The sequence below is a fragment of the Schistocerca nitens genome, chromosome 5, assembly GCF_023898315.1.
Source record: "Schistocerca nitens isolate TAMUIC-IGC-003100 chromosome 5, iqSchNite1.1, whole genome shotgun sequence".
Classification (NCBI taxonomy): Eukaryota; Metazoa; Arthropoda; class Insecta; order Orthoptera; family Acrididae; genus Schistocerca; species Schistocerca nitens.
In genome coordinates this window covers 228341762-228363818 of record NC_064618.1, presented here as the reverse complement: position 1 = coordinate 228363818, position 22057 = coordinate 228341762, and the positions used below count along the sequence as shown (strand labels likewise).

At 45.6% G+C, this 22057-nt stretch overlaps 1 protein-coding gene across 1 annotated transcript in view; it reads right to left on the bottom strand.

Annotated features, from left to right (window-relative positions):
• Positions 1–12375: 12375 nt before the first annotated feature.
• Positions 12376–22057, bottom strand: part of LOC126260354 (uncharacterized) — a 109326-nt gene continuing 99644 nt past the window's right edge. The window contains exon 6 of the mRNA XM_049957680.1: positions 12376–12445. Coding sequence (XP_049813637.1) covers positions 12376–12445 — 70 coding nt within the window. The remainder of the gene's footprint in view (positions 12446–22057) is intronic.

The following is a 22057-nucleotide window of genomic DNA, read 5'->3' as shown; positions in this document are numbered from 1 at the left end:
CAGTTGCAATTTGACCGGGAATTCGTTAGGCCAACGTCCTTTGAAATTGAGGATTGGATGTTTAGTGAACTGAGGATAGAGGAGGATGAACTTGAGGGACTGATGCTGGACTTCACAGTATACAGTCTTTTCATTAAATTAAAAACACTCGTACGATGTGAAACCTTGGTGACCACCCACGGTGGTATACGGAAATTCACGCACAGGGACGGTGCCGTGAGTGACGTAAAGATCTCGTACGCTGGCTACGGTGTGAGGCACTTGAAGGTTTACAATCTGCCTTTCGAAGTGCCGGACGAGGAAGTTGCACGATGTATCAGGCTGTACGGAGAAGTTCTGTCGGTGAACCGCGAGTTCTGGGGAACGGGACACAGATACAAGGTCGACTCGGGCGTCAGGGCTGTGACGATGGTATTAAAGAAACACGTGCCATCATTCGTGATGATTGGAGGGCACAGGGGAGTGGTGCAGTACAATGGCCAGCCCCAGACGTGCTCCATATGCAACTCCACAGAGCATATGCGCGCAAACTGCCCAAGAAACAAACGACCGGCGCAACTGCCACGGCAACCGAATACGAATGCCGAGCAGCAGAACATTACCGGCAACTACGCCGGAGCTGTAGCTGGAGAAGCGCCACGTTTAAACGAAGAGCCGGTCGTAGCCGTAGCAGCCACAGAAGCGACAGCGGAAGCGGCAGCCCCGACAGCCGCCGCCACGGAAAGCCCAGCGGCTCCCCCACCCCCTGCCGCCGTCCCGGCCCCGGCCGTGGCCAGCGCAGGTAGCGCGGGAGAGAAACGCCAGCTCAGCTCCGACTCGGAGGGCGAAGGCACAATGGAGTGCGAGGTGGCCGCAGCCCCCGCCCCCTCCCCAGCAGTCCGACGGCAGAAGGTAGCGGAGGTCGACGCCCCCGTCCAGGAAGCAGCTGTGGCCAGCCAGACGGCCAGACCCAGCAGCAACACGCCACAAACGTTTAGTGAAATGCGCGAGGCCAACATCAAGAAATCTGTTAACAAAATTGCGCGCATACTCAAAGAGTCGGACGACGAGAGGAAGGACACCAACACAGAGCGGCAAAAGCCGACAAAACCGAAAAGGAAAGGCGCCAGGAGGAACCACGATAACGCAGAACGGATGGAGACATCTGATGGAGAATCATCAGACGCACCACCCGCAAAAACCGTAACGCACACCCGCAAACCCGAGGACGTCGTCCTAAGGCCTGACCGGCCACAGCACACACCCGACCCGCCCCAGCAAAGCACCCGACGACCCTCGTTCTAAATGCACAGTAAAACAACGCACACGATCATCTCATGCAATGTCAATAGAATGAGCTCTTCAGTTAAATTAGACGCCCTATCAGAATTCTTGCAGCATAGAACCGCAGACGTAGTTCTCTTGCAGGAGGTGGTAACGACACAAATAGAAGAGGTACCCGGATACAAAGTTATCAGTAACATAGACCCCGAAACCCGACGAGGGACAGCGATTATGATAAGAGAAGAAATAGAGACAGGGGAGCCAAAACTGATGGTAGATGGAAGCGGGATCGCAGTAGAAATATCAGGAACGGTGTTCATAAACATATACGCACCGTCGGGGTCAGAAAAGAAGAGGGCGAGAGGACAATATTTCAACGAACGCATTTGCGAACTCCTCCCGCACAATGACACCAACATTGTGCTAGGAGGAGATTTTAACTGCGTAGCTGCACCAGATCAGATCCCGGTACCGAATCTATGCATGGAGCTGCAAGAGCTCATAAGGCGTCTAAAACTTGACGACTCGTGGCGTCTGCTCAACAAAGAGAACACAGAGTTCACCTTTCATTACAACAGGGGGAAAAGCAGATTAGACAGGGTGTACGTGAGCAGAGAGTTGGCCGCCTCTGTATCGCACGTAGAGGTCTGCCCAGTGATTTTCTCTGATCACTGCGCATACGAAACCAAAATCCACCTGCCGAAAAGAAAGACCGCTGGACAAAAGGCGAGATGGAAACTAAACGTCAAACACCTCAAAGACGAGAAACTACGGTCGGAAATCTCCGACACAGTAGGGAAATGCTCAGAAAGACGTCACGCATACAACTCCACTATAGAGTGGTGGACAGAACTTGCCAAGCCAGCGATCAGAAGAGCACTGATCAGATACAGCGCGGAAAAAGCATACTGGAAGAAAAGCACAGCAGACTTCTACGCACTCTGTCTTAAGGACGCACTTAACGCCCCTGCTGACGACCTACAGTACCTGACGCGCGTGAGAAGATTAAAAGCACGTCTGCTCAACATGAAACGGAGGCGAATGGAAGGCGTCATCGCTCGCAGTCAAACGCTCGGCGTCATCGAGGATGAGCCTGCCACACTGCACCACTTAGTCAGGGAAAGGCAAAGGGCAAACAGCAAGGTTATCTCCGAACTCCTCGATAAGGACGGAAACAAGCTGTCCACAAAGCGGGAAATTGTGGACTACGTGGAAAACCACTTCGAAAAGCTCTTCGGAAGCGAAGAGACGGACGTTGCCGAAACGGCATACATCCTGCTGGAGACACGTCGGCTCTTGACCAATCAAGATCGGGCGCTACTGACCGAAAACGTGACGGAGGATGAGGTGAGAGCCATCCTCAAAGTCAGCGCAAACGGCAGAGCACCAGGAGCCGACGGCATCCCCAAGGAATTCTACAGCCAGCTCTGGGACCAAGTAGGAAGACATCTGACAGAAATGGTGAACGAAATCCTAAACGGGACAGCAGTACCGGCCTCCTTTCTGGAAGGGACGGTAATCCTTCTCCCAAAAACACAGGCAGCGAAACACATCGAAGAGTTCAGGCCCATAACTTTGCTGAATGCAGATTACAAGATTGCCGCGAAATGCCTCGCAAATAACATCAAGACTGCGTTAATGAAGGCGATCAGCCCGTGGCAAACGTGTGCAGTGCTCGGCGGGAGCATATTCGACGCCGCCTGCGCATACAGAGACGTAACTGCGCACGCCGCCACCAGCAGAACGACCGCAGCAATAATTTCTGTTGACTTCCACAAGGCTTTCGACAGGATCGGCCACCGATATCTCCTGCAAACGTTAACCAAACTCGGATTCGGACAAAAATTCACCGACATTATAAGAAACTTTCTAAAGAACGCCACATCGATAATAACCGTAAATGGATGGACAACAAAAAGGTTAAAACTAGGCAAGTCAGTAAGGCAAGGCTGCCCGTTGTCCATGGCCCTCTTCGCGGCAGCGCTTGATCCACTGCTACGTAAACTGGCTGCAAGCCTGCACGGTTACCAAATCGGGCAGCAGAAGGTCACATGCATGGCCTACGCCGACGATGTGGGAATCTTTGTCAACAACGAGCAGGAGATAGACGAAATAGAACCGATAATCAAAACATTTCAAAACGCATCGGGAGCAAGGGTCAATCCCAGAAAAACCGTGCTGCTCCCCATTGGCAACGGAAGTCTGACCGTCAACAGGGAGTGGTATCGAGTAACCGAGACCCACAAAACACTAGGGATACTCATCCAAAGATGCCCACTAAAGATGGCGACACAGAACTGGCGAACAACCCTACATACAATACGAGGGCTCGCCAGGACTCACTCGAGTAGACATCTAACATTAGGACAAAAAGCAGAATTGATCAACACAACGATCCTGTCGAAAGCCTGGTACGTGGCACAGATATTGAGTGCACCAACAGAAATCGCTCGAGCGATACAAGGAGCCGTCTACTACCTGCTGTGGAGACGGGAAATATTCAAAGTATCGCAGGCGACGTGCTCACTGAAGAAGGAGGAAGGAGGGCTGGGGCTGGTGGACGTCAGGACAAAGTGTGCTGCGCTGCTGCTCCACAGAGCAATCCAAATGGAGGGCAAAAACAAAGACAGCCTCACGGCCTGCCTAATAAACATCTACAGGCCACGATCAGAAGAAGCGCCGGTAGACACCAGTCACATACCGTTTAAAATGCGACACATCAGGCAACTGATCCTCGATAAAAGTTACGCACTGCCCACCGTAACAAACCCGCAGCTAAGGACGGCGAAAAACATCAACGGCGCACTAAGAGGGCAAACACACAGAACAAGAATCGAGATAAAATCTCCAGACCACGACTGGCCAGTCGTCTGGAGAAATATCTCCGAAAAAGCAATACCGGAGCACGCCAGATCTACGTGGTACAAAGTAGTGCACAACACCGTACAGACCAACGAGAGACTGGCGCGAATCCGGATAAAAGAATCGCCCAATTGTGAAACGTGCAACGAAAAGGACACTGTAGAGCACCGTTTCCTATGCAGGGCAACCAGCAACATATGGGAGACAAGCAAGAAGATAATAGCCCACATGAACAGAAGCGACCCAAGAAACATCCAAGTCACGGCTCTCACCGTCCCTGACGCGAAACCGTTCCCTAGGCCAAAACGAACGGCCACGATGTGGATACTCGCCATGACTGCACACGCAGTCATTGCCAAAAAGCAGTCAGACAGCGTGCAGTTCCTCGCGGACTTGTGGGAAGAGCACAAGAGAGCAAAACAACGCGCTACATATCGTCAGACTTTCCACAACTTCCTGGAGATTCCGCTGACCGCCGCCTTCAGGGACTCCCTGTCTGCCGCCACGTGACGTATCCGCCACCGCCACCGCCGTTGCCGTCGCCGTCGCCGCCGCCGCCGCCACCCACCGCCACAAACTCCCCACGCCCTTGTCGCAGTCGCAGATGTCCTCCCACATCCCAAAAGCACCAACAGTGAGACGTGTGTTAAAGTGCTAAAGTGTTTCTTTTTTTTAAAATGTAACAGTGAAAAGTGATTGAACACGTAAAAGTTTCCAATATAGTGTCAATATAACCATAGCTCCGAGTGACCCTTTGTCTTTTGTGTTTTTTTTGTGCTTTTTTTGTTTTCTACCTTCCATCGTGTGCAATCCAGAGGTGTGCGTAACTGTGAGTACCACAAAACTATTACAGGTCTATCAGTACAACAAACTAGTGACTCACATGCCTATAGAAGTCTGTCTTTCCACCACAAATAGTTTCCTCCTTTCAGTCTTCCTTACTCTCACGCACCACCTATAATAAACTAGCTCTAAAATTGCACTATATAATGCTTCCTAGTGTATTGCTCTTTGCTCAATCGAAAACAATAGGTTTAATTATTCGCTAAAATAGTAATGTCCTTTTTCTTTTGTCATGGATTGTTTAATATGTTAAGATAGTTCTTCATGAGTGTTTCCCCTTGGGATACCACTTAACTCATCAAACAAGAGCTGACAACTGATACACTCGTTAATATTTCTATCAAACTGATTTCATGCCTAGTGCATGTCCCACTAAGGTCTCGTTTTCAAGACCCAACGTAAAATGCCTGCCCCTTGTTTTCTAACACAAGATTTAATAAGAAAATAGTAATAACCTAACATTATTTTAAAATGAATAGAGCACATCCACAACTCAAAATATCTACAAAATAATACCATAACAAGTAATAAGTAAAATAACATAGAATAACTTTTCTTTTTTTTCTTATATACTAATTATTCTCTGTAAATAACTAGATCGTACAATCAATGCTTATTCCAAATTCACTCTGCCATACGTACAAATGTAGCGTACAAAGACTCAGAAAAGCTAAATTGCTAAACTACAACAATAAACGGTGCAAGAAACAACTAAAAAACTCTAACAGACTCTCGAAAAAAATATTTAAAAAAAACACCAAATGAAATAATTACCTGGACAGTACAGTAACAGAAAAATAAAAGCAAAGAATGGATTGTCTCGTCCTTACAAGTAAAATTTAAACTGTATTTGTAAAACGAAATTGTTATTTTGTAAATAAAAGTCTATATACGTTTAAAAAAAAAAGAACGGAAGGTCCCTGGTTCAACCCTCCCTCGAGTGAAAAGTTTTAATTTTTTATTTTCAGACAATTATCAAAGTTCATGCACTCAGACATGATCAACTTTGCTCTCCAAAATTCCAGGACATGTTCAGATTTGCTTGGACACATGCAGGATTTGACGGTCTACACACGGAAAAACTTGAAAACGTTAAAAACGTTTGTTTTGACAGAGCACAGGGAAAACTGTGCGACTGTGAAACGGTTGCATTCATTTGTTGCCGTTTATGCGACAAACTCAATGTTTTCATCACTTTTTTGGGAGTGATTATCACATCCACAAGAAAACCTAAATCGGGCAAGGTAGAAGAATCTTTTTACCCATTCGCCAAGTGTGCAAGTTAGGTGGGTCGACAACATATTCCTGTAATGTGACGCACATGCCGTCACCAGTGTCGTATAGAATATTTCAGACGTGTTTTCCTGTGGAGGAATCGGTTGACCTATGAATTTGCGATCAAATGTTTTCGGTTCCTATTGGAGAGGCACGTCCTTTCGTCTACTAATCGCACGGTTTTGTGGTGCGGTCGCAAAACACAGACACTAAACTTATTACAGTGAACAGAGATGTCAATGAATGAACGGTCAGATCGTAACTTTGCGAAAATAAAGTAAAATTTTTGCTCGAGGGAGGACTCGAACCAAGGACCTCTCGTTTCGCAATTGCTCATTCTAACCACGAGACCACGGCGCTCTTCGTGTTATATAGTCCTAGATGTTGGATATATTACACTTGGACTACTCAGTTTGTATATTTTGTTTATTTTTTCATAGTTCTACACAACTTCTTCCTGTTTTCTCGATTGATCTGTGTTCAGTTTTTCAAGGCCTATCCACTGTGTCAATTTATAACTAAATCTGAGGGGGGTGCGATGGGGAGGTTCCCTTGTAAGGTCATCAGTCCCCTAGAACGTAGAACTACTTAAAGCTAACTAACCTAAGGACATCACACACATCCATGTCCGAGGCAGGATTCGAACCTGCGACCGTAGCGGCCGATTAACTAAAGTCAGTGGCAGGCGTCCGACTTTACATAGTATTGTTTCAGTTAACTGACGGCAGTGATTAAAATCGACCAGACTTATTTAAAAAAACTCCAAGTGTTGGTGTTCTCTGCCAACGAATTAATCATGTCAGAGACCATTATTCCTCATATACATTCAAATCAGGAAGACTATTATTTGTATGACGTCAAGCCGGCCGAAGTGGCCGTGCGGTTCAAGGCGCTGCAGTCTGGAACCGCAAGACCGCTACGGTCGCAGGTTCGAATCCTGCCTCGGGCATGGATGTTTGTGATGTCCTTAGGTTAGTTAGGTTTAACTAGTTCTAAGTTCTAGGGGACTAATAACCTCAGCAGTTGAGTCCCATAGTGCTCAGAGCCATTTGAGCCATATGACGTCAAAATTAATTACGGTGCACCACAAAGGACATTGTTTTGTGAATCTTTTCATTTTATGTGTTGTCGGAAGAAAACGTTTTATTGCATCACTAACTACAATAGAAGCTTGGCGTTGTCCAGGTATTTATGTGTAGTTGTGCATCCATGCCCATACAACGCAGTGTCTGGCCTTGCGCTTAATGTTTCTGACATCAAATCTCCTGAACTATGTGTCGTACAATGATATAATTTTTTAGGTACATTCAGCGGAATATCTGCATACTGTCTGCAAAATATGACGCCAATACAGTAAATAGTAAAGAAGTAATAATGTCTCACGTGGTACTTTTACTGCATGACTAGCGGAAAAGTAGTAAGCGATAAACTTTTTTCCTTTCATCAGTATAGTAGGGTCTGTCAGCAATCAAAAAATTCTTAAACCTTTGAAATTATATTTAAAGTTTTTTGCAAGTCGGTAAGTGCTCTCATTTTCAGATACGAGGTGAGGCTAGAAAAAAACCGGACTAGTACTGGTGAAACAATAAAACGAATGCAATAAGGCTGAAAGTCGCGTGGCCTGTCACGTGACTCTCGCTCCGCCTACTGCTCGAGTTTCATCTGCCTCCTGCACTCAGTCTGCCCGTGGCGTCTGTTTTAAGTAGTTGACGTTTTGTCTGTGCGTCGGAAAATGTTGAGTGTACAGAAAGAACAGCGTGTTAACATCAAATTTTGTTTCAAACTAGGAAAATCTGCAAGTGAAACGTTTGTAATGTTACAACAAGTGTACGGCGATGATTGTTTATCGCGAACACAAGTGTTTGAGTGGTTTAAACGATTTAAAGATGGCCGCGAAGACACCAGTGATGACACTCGCACTGGCAGACCATTGTCAGCAAAAACTGATGCAAACATTGAAAAAATCGGTAAACTTGTTCGACACTTTCCTTGTCAACTCCTGTTAACTCAGACACTGCTCTGATTGTTAAACGGCGATCTTGTCGAACAAGTTTACCGATTTTTTCAATGTTTGCATCAGTTTTTGCTGACAATGGTCTGCCAGTGCGAGTGTCATCACTGGTGTCTTCGCGGCCATCTTTAAATCGTTTAAACCACTCAAACACTTGTGTTCGCGATAAACAATCATCGCCGTACACTTGTTGTAACATTACAAACGTTTCACTTGCAGATTTTCCTAGTTTGAAACAAAATTTGATGTTAACACGCTGTTCTTTCTGTACACTCAACATTTTCCGACGCACAGACAAAACGTCAACTACTTAAAACAGACGCCACGGGCAGACTGAGTGCAGGAGGCAGATGAAACTCGAGCAGTAGGCGGAGCGAGAGTCACGTGACAGGCCACGCGACTTTCAGCCTTATTGCATTCGTTTTATTGTTTCACCAGTACTAGTCCGGTTTTTTTCTAGCCACACCTCGTACTTTCTGTATAAAGTCTGAGAATTCACACGTCGCAGGCTAGGCTTCTTTTTAAACCCCCTCCCTTTCATAGGTAGGTAGTTCTTACCCCCACAGTGATTGTTGCCTTACAGTAAGTTTACTTGAAAAGGGTCCACTGGTTTAGGAGGAGATCTGAAATATGCACACCCACACACAAACATACATCAATTTTTATAACATGTATGGGCTGGGAATATTGTTACAGAATGTGCAGACTCGTTCACAGTTAATGGCGTCGCGCGGGGTAGCCGCACGATCTATGGCGGCTTGACACGGTTCGCGCGGCTCTCCCCGTCCGAGGTTCGAGTCCTCCCTCGGGCATGTGTGTGTGTCTGTTATCCTTAGTGTCAGTTACTTTAAGTTAGATTAAGTAGTGTGTAAGTCTAGTGACCGATGACCTCAGCAGTTTGGTACCATAGGAACTTACCACAAACTTGCAAAAGTTAATGGCGATGAGGTTCTAAAAATTCAGAACTTACTGACATTCCCAGTGTAGTTGATACTTACCAAGACACTCTTTAGCATTTTCGTGCCCATTGGCCATTGTACTAATACGTCGTTCTCATTTTAGTATAGCCACATCCAGTGCAGACATGTCCACCATAGTACTGTTATGGCTGCAAAATATGCATCCCAATTCAAAAGCAATACCAATGTACATGGCTACAACACAAGGAGAAAGCCTGATCTTCACTACTTTTGGGATAACTTTATCTTTGGCACAGAAAGGAGTGAATTATGCTGCCATAAAAATCTTTCGTCGCTTACCAAATAGCATGAAACATCTGACAAATAGCCAATCAACATTTAAAAACAAATCAAAAGAATTTCTGAATGACAGCTCCTTCTAGTCAACAGATGAATTTTTAGATATAAATTAGTAATTTTACAAGTAAAAAAAATTATAAAACTTGAATTAGGGCATGTAAAGAAACATTTTGTTAAGCTGATACATTCCACATCATTACGAAGTGTCGTATTCATGACATATGGAACAAGTATTAACCTAATCCAGTCTAATCTAATCTACAGCACCATAGGTCCTACTGTTGGCGGAAGATGGTCAGCATCACCACAAAGCCCGAAGTGTTCCATTGCCTCTCACGGATGACGCTGTGGTTAAAAGTATGTGGCCAATGCGACCGCTCTTCTCGCTGTCGGCAAGAAAGAGGGATGTTAGGAGAACTACATGGCATGCCTGGAGTAGCATTGTATCATCCAGTACATCACAGAAGTTACCCATAAACGGCCATTTTTATTAACTTACTCTATTGCTGAGGTTTACTGACTGTTCCAACAGTTAAATCCTGAGATGAAATTCCATGACCTGACTTATTAGCAATTCAAGACTAAATCGGCGGACTATATCGACTCCAGATCCAAGCGGCCGTTGCTTGCCACATGTTCTTTAGTTGTCGCAAAATGAATGGTCAAAGCTATCGCGATTGGATAGCACATTACACGGTCTTACTAAGACTATAGGTTCCAACTTGTAAATTTTAAGTCTAAACAATCGTATGCAGATTCCTTGGTGCGCGACATGACCCTTGTGCATTCACCAAACGATGTTCTTATTGGCAGCATGTTTCCCTCTCATTCGAGCATTCGATCAAATTATGTGGTCATCAGCGCCTCTGCAAGACTCCTCTTGATCATATTGCAGGAAGCAGGTTGCTTCCTGCCATTCTATGGATTTAGCTCATAACGAATCAGTCACTCACCCTTAGGAGACTTTAGGTAGACGTCCCTCCACGATGTGCTAATTACTCATCAAAGACGCAGTGTCACTTCAAAAACGTGATATGTATGTTAATTAGAAAGTCAGGCCACAAGGCTGAGTCTCTGAAAACAAAATTAATGTAGACAGCATGCGCATTCTGGACATGAACTTAAATAGTGAGAAAGACATTCAAGATGTAGGCCCGGACGTGCTCCAAGTTCATGCAGTATTGTCCCCTTCGACCCACACGTTAACACTAGAAATGTTCCAGATAGATACGGGCTCCTCCACAATGATCATCAACTTGCTCACAGACCAGTGGCTTTGGTCACAAACACGTTGGCTTTTTCCGAAGCAAATGAAGAGTTACAGCAATAACGGCATTGCAGTGATGGGCCAATTCAGTCCTACCGTCCGCTATAAAGGGTCAAGTTTAGCGGCCAAATTATTGGTTGTTCAGACAAACAGGACCATTAGCATTCTGGGGCTGGGTCTTTTTGACAAACGGGGCCTTGAGGTGAAAGACTTCACCAAGCTCATAAGGATCTTCTTGTTTAGCACGTATCTCCCCGAGCTCAGTACACAATGGTTCAAATTGTTCAAATGGCTCTGAGCACTATGGGACTCAACATCTGTGGTCATCAGTCCCCTATAACTTAGAACTACTTAAACCTAACTAACCTAAGGACATCACACACATCCATGCCCGAGGCAGGATTCGAACCTGCGACCGTAGCAGTCGCGCGGTTCCGGACTGAGCGCCTAGAACCGCTAGACTACCGCGGCCGGCTCAGTACACAATACGTCTTCATTTGTAATGCCCAGACAACTTGTGTTTGCAACAACGAGGCCAACATCACATACTACCGTCTGTGAGTCCCAAGTTTTCAAAGCAAAGAACGTTCCATTTGCCTTAAGGGACAGTATTATGTTTAGAACTCCAACAGCTACATGGTGAAGAGATCCTCTTGCCAATAGCTAATAGTTTGTGGGCCACTCCAATCGTCTTGGATGAAAAAGTGGACAGATCCCTACTGATTTGTGCTGATTTTAAGTCAACTGTGAATGCCCAGGCAGTCCTGGATACGTAACCTATCCCTATGATGGAAGACATTATGTCTAAACAGGTAGACGATACGATTTTTGCGAAAATGAACCTCTGTGAGGCTTACCTGTAATTGCCACTAGATGAATCGCTTGCCATTTGGGGTTTCAAATGCACCCACCGTATTCCAATGCTACCTGAAACAACTGAGCCAGGAGTTTGCAGGAACAGCAAAGTACTTATGGCCATTGTGTGATAGCTAAGAGATATTTCGAAAAATTTGGAGACAGGCTAGCCTCAAATACAACAAAGAAAAATGCTTCTCTTTCTCTAACAGGTCGAATACCTGGGACACAAATTTAGCACTTCAGGGATCTGCCCAACATCTCGACATGGGGAAGCCATAAAAAAAGTTGCCAACACCCACTGGCACAAGTAATTGAAGTCAGTCCAAGGACAACTCATCCGTTACCAGAAATTTATTCCACATTTCTCAGCCATTGTGGAGCCATTCCAGCACCCGAAGAAAGACGTTAAGCGGCATTCGTCACCTACATGCCAAAAACCCTTCCAGACCATAAGCAGGCCCTCCTTCAATCTGCTTGTCTGATAGCTTATAAACCACAAATATTGCTCATAGGAGCGACAGATACGTCGTATTACGGGCTTACTATTAGAGCAGTTCTATCCCGCAACATAAACGAGGTAGAATACACCATCGCCTTGGCGTCAAAACTATGATGCAGGTGCAGTGCAGTTACGGCCAGATTGAGGAAGAGTAATTTTTGCTGCCAAGAAATTTCGTGGTTATATCTACGGCCAACAGTATGTACTCTTGACTGATCACAAACTGTTGCTGCCCGCTTTAAATTCGAGCGTAGGTATCCCTTAGAAAACGGCACGACGCCTCCAACACTGAGTCTACATATACACTCCTGGAAATTGAAATAAGAACACCGTGAATTCATTGTCCCAGGAAGGGGAAACTTTATTGACACATTCCTGGGGTCAGATACATCACATGATCACACTGACAGAACCACAGGCACATAGACACAGGCAACAGAGCATGCACAATGTCGGCACTAGTACAGTGTATATCCACCTTTCGCAGCAATGCAGGCTGCTATTCTCCCATGGAGACGATCGTAGAGATGCTGGATGTAGTCCTGTGGAACGGCTTGCCATGCCATTTCCACCTGGCGCCTCAGTTGGACCAGCGTTCGTGCTGGACGTGCAGACCGCGTGAGACGACGCTTCATCCAGTCCCAAACATGCTCAATGGGGGACAGATCCGGAGATCTTGCTGGCCAGGGTAGTTGACTTACACCTTCTAGAGCACGTTGGGTGGCACGGGATACATGCGGACGTGCATTGTCCTGTTGGAACAGCAAGTTCCCTTGCCGGTCTAGGAATGGTAGAACGATGGGTTCGATGACGGTTTGGATGTACCGTGCACTATTCAGTGTCCCCTCGACGATCACCAGTGGTGTACGGCCAGTGTAGGAGATCGCTCCCCACACCATGATGCCGGGTGTTGGCCCTGTGTGCCTCGGTCGTATGCAGTCCTGATTGTGGCGCTCACCTGCACGGCGCCAAACACGCATACGACCATCATTGGCACCAAGGCAGAAGCGACTCTCATCGCTGAAGACGACACGTCTCCATTCGTCCCTCCATTCACGCCTGTCGCGACACCACTGGAGGCGGGCTGCACGATGTTGGGGCGTGAGCGGAAGACGGCCTAACGGTGTGCGGGACCGTAGCCCAGCTTCATGGAGACGGTTGCGAATGGTCCTCGCCGATACCCCAGGAGCAACAGTGTCCCTAATTTGCTGGGAAGTGGCGGTGCGGACCCCTACGGCACTGCGTAGGATCCTACGGTCTTGGCGTGCATCCGTGCGTCGCTGCGGTCCGGTCCCAGGTCGACGGGCACGTGCACCTTCCGCCGACCACTGGCGACAACATCGATGTACTGTGGAGACCTCACGCCCCACGTGTTGAGCAATTCGGCGGTACGTCCACCCGGCCTCCCGCATGCCCACTATACGCCCTCGCTCAAAGTCCGTCAACTGCACATACGGTTCACGTCCACGCTGTCGCGGCATGCTACCAGTGTTAAAGACTGCGATGGAGCTCCGTATGCCACGGCAAACTGGCTGACACTGACGGCGGCGGTGCACAAATGCTGCGCAGCTAGCGCCATTCGACGGCCAACACCGCGGTTCCTGGTGTGTCCGCTGTGCCGTGCGTGTGATCATTGCTTGTACAGCCCTCTCGCAGTGTCCGGAGCAAGTATGGTGGGTCTGACACACCGGTGTCAATGTGTTCTTTTTTCCATTTCCAGGAGTGTACATATAAAATTCGGTACCGATCATTTCACAACACACAAACGCGGATGTACTCTCCCACCCTTCGGCATATCAGGGCTCAAGGTTTGACACGGCGCCATAGGGCTGTTTCTATACGGATTTCAGATTTACAGAATTGTTCACATAGTTTCCGATTCACGCCAAATCTATTGCCAAGTCGATTTCGGGTGAACCATGTAAGTAATCAGCAATCCAGATGTGGCATACTGTTCCCACCACCGCGAGCTCTCCACCACTGCGAACCGGTTGTCCCTCCACCCACCATTTAAGGGGGGGGGGGGGGTCCTCCTACAGAGGGACAGCGGAAAAACAACTGTAATCACTCCAGAAGTCCTGGACTTGATACACTGGATTGTAGACTTGACGAAACTATTGGTCAGAGAACACACATACCGGCGAGGCAACGACAAAGATATTGAGTGCACTCACGCCCACTGGTGACTGTGCCAACAAAACCAAATAGCTCCTGTGCGTAAGTACTTCTTGTGGTCTCAGCCAACAAAGTCATGGTCCAAAATTCATTTGGAATTTTCAGAGTCATTCCTGGGGACAGAAAGTAGCTCATTTTTGAGGCTGCCTATAACATGTTTCCTTGTGTCTTTTGTGTCAGTCAATAACTACAACCGAGACTTTGCAAACTCTGGCCCGAATTTCTTCCACTGGGGTCTCCCAACTATGGTCGTCATGGACAATTGTAGTCGGGCTGCCTCTAGGGATTTCCAACAGTTTTGTGAGACCAAGGGCATTCAACATGTGTGGACTGCTGCTTTTCATTCTGCTTCTAACGTCAGGACTTAACATTTTGTACGCACATTTAAAATCACAAACTGCAAAGCTACAGCAAAAATACAACATAGACAATGTGCTCACACTGTTCCTCGCGTCATACAGGACCACTCCTCAAGAAGGGGAGAGTCCAGCGGAAAAACTACATGCTCACACTGAGAGAACAAAACTATCGATAGTGAAACCAGTCGCCCACAACGATCCACCGTCTGCGGCTCATCCCCATCGTTATAGGCTGCACGAGGACTTTTGGGAACACTATTTACGAGAGTAAAGCGTCCGATGGTTGCGACATCAGTCGTCTGTGTCCTGGCTGGTCCATAGTGGAAATTCTTCTCCAAGTTCAATGTAGGATCCGCAAACACATTAACCAACTTCGCCCCTGGCTCCACACTGTCGTGGTTAAGGACCCAGTGATTCCTGCGCCACTTCTCCGGACGTCTCCTGCTCACATTCTTCCTTAGTCGCCCTATGACATCACCAGATTTCATAGATGGTATGTCTACGATCTTTCACAATCGCTTTCCGAACAGCACTGATATTTTCTGTTGTAATTCCGGTAGAAAGTCGTTCTGAACATTCATCAATATCATCAACAAATGTCCGGCCATTTTCAAAGCGTTTAAACCAGTCATACGTTTGCGTATGTCCAAAAACGTCATTAACGAATACTTGCACTAACATTTTGTGGGTTCCAGCGGCTGTTTTACCAAGTTCAAAAGAGAACTGGATGCAGCAACACTATTCTCCCAAGTCAGTCATTACAAAATCGCAAACACTAGCAAACGTTACAATGGAATAGTGCCTTAGGTCGAAGCCGCTAGGCATACTGACGCACGAAAAATGTATTACGCTGCTCCTAGAAGTGTTTCGTTGTGTTATTGTTTATATGCGTAAGTCATACAAATTTTGGGAACTTTTGAGTGGTATCTCTTAGATATGTAATTTTTGGGATGAATTTGCATTTACATTTGGATAACATCTATATAATATTTATTGTCTGAAGATTGATAAATAAATAAAACAGAACCCACCTGTGACATTACTTCATTCCCAAACCAGCAGTAGCCGAAGTTCTCGACGCAAGTGGAAATTAGGTTTGTTAAACATATCGCGAGGCTTCCTACGTTCATATTGCGAACCTTAAACAAAATGACGAATAAATTCACATCGTTTTAACACTATCAAATCACTTACATTTATCACTAACCCGGAAAAGTAAGCATGTGCAAAAGTTTCAATATCCTATAATCTATTGTACAATGATGCTTTTCTCGACTTACCCCGGCCAATACGAAGGCGTAGATGCACATTACTATCACGTTGAAAAGAAACTGCACGAAAACACATGGTCCCATTGCTTCTTCCATAATCCTCACGGACCTGGGAAAATAATAAGGTGATTCCCCATTATGTTACTCGATAACTATTAGATTATATCAAACTTATAAATAACATCATCACATAGCAATGCAGGGAAATATTGAGTATACAAGTATACTGGTACAAATGGTAAAAGTCAATTTTCCGTGGGTGCCAGTTAATCAGCTTTCTGCGTGTGACGATATTTTTTTCCCCTCCCTAGACGGAATGATTGATGATCGAGAAAACATGTAGGGTGTTTCAGGAGAAACAGTAAAAATTTTAGGAGGTGATAGTATGCACTTATACTAATAAAACATTCCGTATAATATGCGCCAGTTTTCATTGATAGGAGACGGCCGGAGTGGCCGAGCGGTTCTAGGTGCTTCAGTCCGGAATCGCGCGATCGCTACGGTCGCAGGTTCGAATCCTGCCTCGGGCATGGATGTGTGTGATGTCCTTAGGTTAGTTAGGTTTAAGTAGTTCTAAGTTCTAGGGGACTGATGACCTCAGATGTTAAGTCCCATAGTGCTCAGAGCCATTTGAACCATTCATTGATTGCAGAGGAACAGCTGGTGATATAAGTTTTCATTTCACATGCTGACACTCCAGTTACTTTGGGCTTTTTCATCGACTGTTTTTATTCTTTAGAAGTTCAACTTCTGAAGTTGTGCTTGAGTTTACACAACTGAATATTTCAACCATGATTTCGATCGTAATTTGTTGGCCTGTGCCGATATGGTATACGTGTAAGGGATCTTTAATGGACTCGATGCTGCTTGAAGATAATACGGACAGACGATTTGCTAACCGCAGAGTAACCGATTCAAGAATGTTTTTCGTGTTTTCACTGAAATGGGTGAGAGGGGTTCAGTGCCCTTATGTCACATTTTATTTGAACGTGCAAATGATCAGTGTGTGTATGAAGTAGAAGATATGACAGACATTCAATACGTAATGCTACATATTTTTTTCAGAGAGCGGGTTGGTTTTATTCACGATTCCAGTGCATCATATTATTCCACACTCTTTTGACTACAAAACTATATTTTCCAACATAATCTCCGTTCAGTGCATCTTACTGGGAGAGCCCGTATGTCCGCTCTCTATGGGTCGACGTCGGAACCGACGTCTTGTGGCATCAACAACTTTCCCATCACCCACTTAACTGCTCCCAGTGGAGTGCATCCTTCGTCAGATCAATGCTCTATGAGACTTAACATCTGAGGTCATCAGTCCCCTAGACTTAGAACTATTTAAACCTAACTAACCTAAGGACATGCATGCCCGAGGCAGGATTCGAACCTGTGACCGTAGCAGCAGCGCGGTTCCGGACTAGAGTGCCCAGAACCGCTCGGCCACAGCGGCGGGCCGGATCAAACAGACGAGAGTCGAAAAGTGCGGGATCCGGGCTGTAGAGTGGATGAGGAAGTCCAATGAGGTTTTGTGAGCTCCTCTCTGGTGCGCAGACTCACGTGAGGTCTTGCGTTGTCGTGGAGGAGGAAAAGTTAATTTGCAATTCTGTGGCGACGAACACAATGAAGTTGTTTCTTCAGTTTCATGAGGGTAGCACAATACACTATAGAGTTGACCATTACACCATTATGGAGAACATCAAACAGAATAACACCTTCAGAGTCCCTATGGCTTCACCGGCTGATGGTTGGGCTTGGAACTTTTTCTTCAGGGGAGGAATGGTGTGGCGCCACACCATGAATTGGCATTTTATTTGTGGTTCGAAATGAGAAACCCATGATTCTTCGCCTGTGACGATATTCGATAAAAAATTGTCACGATCAGTCTGGTGGCGCGCAAGGAGGGTCCTCTGTTGCTCCTTATGATCTTCTTTCAGGTGGCGAGTAGCCCTGTGGGGGCACACCATTGAGTACCCCAACTGTTGGAGGAGTGTGTCAGCAGTACCAACAGTGGTGCAGCGAGGTGTTTAATTGTAATCCGTTGATCATCTCAAATGAGGGCGTCCACATGTTCCAACATCGCAAGTGTCACAGCTGTGTACGCCAGCCGGCACGTGGGTGGTCACACAAGTTTTCCCGACCTTATTGCGATGCTGACAGGCCGACCATACTTTTGTTCACTGCCATGTCTCTGTAGACATTCTGCAAGGGCCTATGAATATCTGAAATGCCCTGGTCCTCTGCCAAAAGAAACTTAATGACTGCTCTCTGCTTGGACTGCATCTCTGTTACAAACGCCATTTTGAAGGCTACATTAGCGCTGGCACCTATCTGTACTTCATGAAACTATAGCGGCTGAAGCGATAATTCCACGACGTTCCCCAAAAAATACCGCATTTTTTCAACGGAAACTGGCCGAGAAAAAAAATGTTTTGCATTACTTGTTGAACGCCGCTCGTATATTACTCTGTTGGTAGAACGCTGTCCTTCCACAAGGAAACGTAAAATTTCTACACGTATCTGTGTTCCTCATACAAGTATGTGTTCCTCATGCAAGAATATGGCGACATTGCGAATGCATGGCCTCCATCTGTATTATTTACAGTAGAGTGAACACCCTTGAGAAGGATATGACGGCAAAGGATTGGCCTTTTGTCGTAGTCTAACTGAAAGTTACCGAGTAATCCCGTTAATACTGTTAACCGACCAAGCCACTTCCAGTCGCGACAGTTCCAATAATACTCGTATCTCACGTCGGTGGTACAATGAAAAACCACTTGCCCTTGTGCAGACATATTTTCAAGAACTCTTCTCTGCAAATATATGGTAGGGTATTGCTTGGGCGTTTGCAGTTTGTCAGGAGAACGAAATAAACAAAAAAATAAATACAGTATTAAGAAGACGCAAAAGCACCAAATCAATTGCTATAAATTGAGTGAGCTCGGCGAGAACAGCTTTACTTCCGATTTCAGCAGGTGATACCGCAGGCCCCTGATCCTACGCATATGTAGCCTGTAGCGCACTCGAGATTTTACAACTCCACACTCGGTACTGTCAGTTCATGGCTGACATCACTGTCCCATTCGTGGAGTCTTTGGCGGCATATTTACACGCAAGCCTGTGACACACACTCACAACGATTAGTCGTTTTTGACCATCAAGTCGATCGTGTGAAATGGGCTTTATTGCCAATGAAGTAAACAATTAGCAACCCAAAGTTCAGCGCTATCAGCCGTCGTAAATATGTGTTGTAGTCGGATTGCTCCTACCTTCCTTTTATTATAAACCTTTTATCCTGATTTTATATGGACTTACTACCTTATCGACACTAAATATTTATGTATAACGAATCACTCTCAGAAGTTTTATTGTGACTTGGATACAATTTAGTTTTACATTTCAAAATTTGTTGTCTAGAGGATGTGCACATCTAAGTGTGAAGAGTAGGCACTCTACAACTTCCAGAATTTTTGTTCCTAAGTTTAGTTTGACAACAAATGTAACGAAAATTTTGTTTATCAAATGCCGTCTATGACCATCTGCTATGAACCACATAGATTTCAGTTTTCCTTTGCTTAACTCCCAAGTAGAGTTAGTAAAATATTTTCTCTTTTTTCCTATTGTAGTGTGTGAAGATGAGCAGTATATGCCAAATCCGATTACGAATGTATCATAAAATGTGATCCTATCAAAAATAAAAAGAAGTTCAAAAATTAAGAGTATGGTAGGTATCACTAACATCAGGTGGTGCGTGTAGTCAAAGCTATTACAGTTATTTTGCATTATGCTCTGACAACACTTCAAGCTGAAGTGTGTGCGTTGTATTCTCAAATAACTGTAAACATCTTGTAAGTACTTACATGCAGGTCTACAAAATTTCCCAGGAAATGTGGTATAACACGATAGAGTAGAAAATGGGAAGACATAATTTTTTTTCTGAAGTCCTTGCTAGCACTGCCACAGGCAATACCAGGCAGAGGTGGTGACATAGCTATGCAGCAGAAAGAAACAATGAACACTGTAAGTCGATCGTGGACACGAGCACACGTTGCTACATTGGCGCCAGTTGCCAGGCACAAGTTACACGGGCAGCGACATGTCCACTGAGAGACAGACTGAGAAAGAGAGAGACAGAGATGTGTTGTTACATGGAGCAACAAGCTGTACCTCGGAAGAAATAATGCCTACCACATACTTGACAGTGCAGTTAAGAGCGTTCAACAAATTGTCAAACAAGCAATGAAAGGAGGAGCGCTGACCGATGGTAAAGAAGCAGGCCACATTTGCTCATAATGAACAGAGCGTCACTTCATTGCCTCCCTCTCATCTCCATAAGTACTGTGGTTATCCAGCTCTGAATTCCGTTGGTCATTACCACAATAGCGTTTGTATCAAAGCAATGAATTCAGTGATTGTTGTGGTATAGTTCTATCTGTGTTTTATATGTTCCAGCATTTCTCGTGAACGCGCTGCTTGCCGTTCCCGAGATGACAGCCTCCAATTAACCGTAACGTGCCACACATTTGACTCCAAATAGGCCACCTACCATTTGCTGATGGGGAGACTGAGGGTGTTCCAACACCAGTACATCTCACGCTGCCTATCGCACTAGCGTGATCATCACTGCTGGGTGAGAGGGCCATCCGGTGCCTTTGTTCCTGATCACAGTTGCAGGCACTTTCAGGTCCCAGTGTCCCCACACTGAGACGTGAAAGTGCCTGCAGCTCCTCTCACACTACGGTTTCGCCAGCAGACTGCAGACGTCAGCCTCCTAGACTTTGGCTGGAACAGCAAGTCTTGCCAGCCAAATCAACAACAGGAGTCATCAGAATTTCAGTGTGTCACTGGCACACGTCAGCATTCGAGGCTGACGAGAAGACACAATACTGTAAATACGAATGAATAAGTATTAACTTGCTAACAAATGTTGAGGAACCCATGGTCTAGACTTCCAGCATAAGAAATCACCCTCAGTCTGCCAACGGCCTTGTCAAAGAGGGCGGAGGAGTGGGCAGACGTTCAAGGCACTCCCTTGTCCTAGGAGTGGGAAACTGCCCCTAAAGGCTGAAGAATCAACAATGATCAACGGCATGAGGATGCGGTACACAATGGAAAGCACTGCATTAAAGATTCATAACGTGTGACCATAGGTCATGTAGCCTGTATTTGAAATTTCTGATCAGATGAGTACAGGATAATATCAACAGCAACAGAAAATGGTATAACGGGAGTATGTTTCGTTATGAATAGTAAGGTAGGGCAAAGAGTGTGGTACTGCGAAGATTTCAGTGATACGGCTGTTCTTATCAGAATCGATAGCAAACCAAAACCGACAAAGATAGTCCATTTATACATGCCGACGTCGCAAGCTGAAGATGAAGAGACAGAGAAAGAATATGAGGATACTGAAAGGGTAATATAGTACGTAAAGGGAGATGAAAATCTAATAGTCATGGCGGACTGGAATGCAGTTGTAGGGGACCAAGAGGAAGAAAAGGTTACAGAAGAATATGGGCTTTGGACAAGGAATGAGAGAGGAGAAAGACTAATTGAGTTCTCAGTTTCACCTAGTAATAACGAATACTCCGTTCAAGAATCACAAGAGGAGGCCGGAGGATTACACATTGGTCAGACAGAGATTCCGAAATCAGATACAGGATTGTAAGGCGTACCCAGGAGCAGATATAGACTCAGATCACAATATAGTAATGATGGAGAGTTGGCTGAAGTTCAAGAGATTAGTCAGGAAGAATCAATATGCAAAGAAGTGGGATGCGGAAGTACTAAAGAATGACGAGATACGCTTCAAGTTCTCTGAGGCTATAGATACGACAATATGGAATAGCTCAGTAGGCAGTACAATTGAAGAGGAATGGATATCTCTAAAAAGGGCCATCACAGATGTTACGGGAAACTCAGGAACACATAAATACGGGTCGCAGAGGAATGAAATAAATAGGATATGCAGGTACGCTAAGACGAGATGGCTGCATGAAAAATGTGAAGAAATCGAAATGAAATGATTGCAGAAAGCACAGACTCAGCATAGGGGAAAGTCAAAAACAACGTTCGCTGACATTAAAAGCAAGGATAGTAACATTAAGAGTGCAGC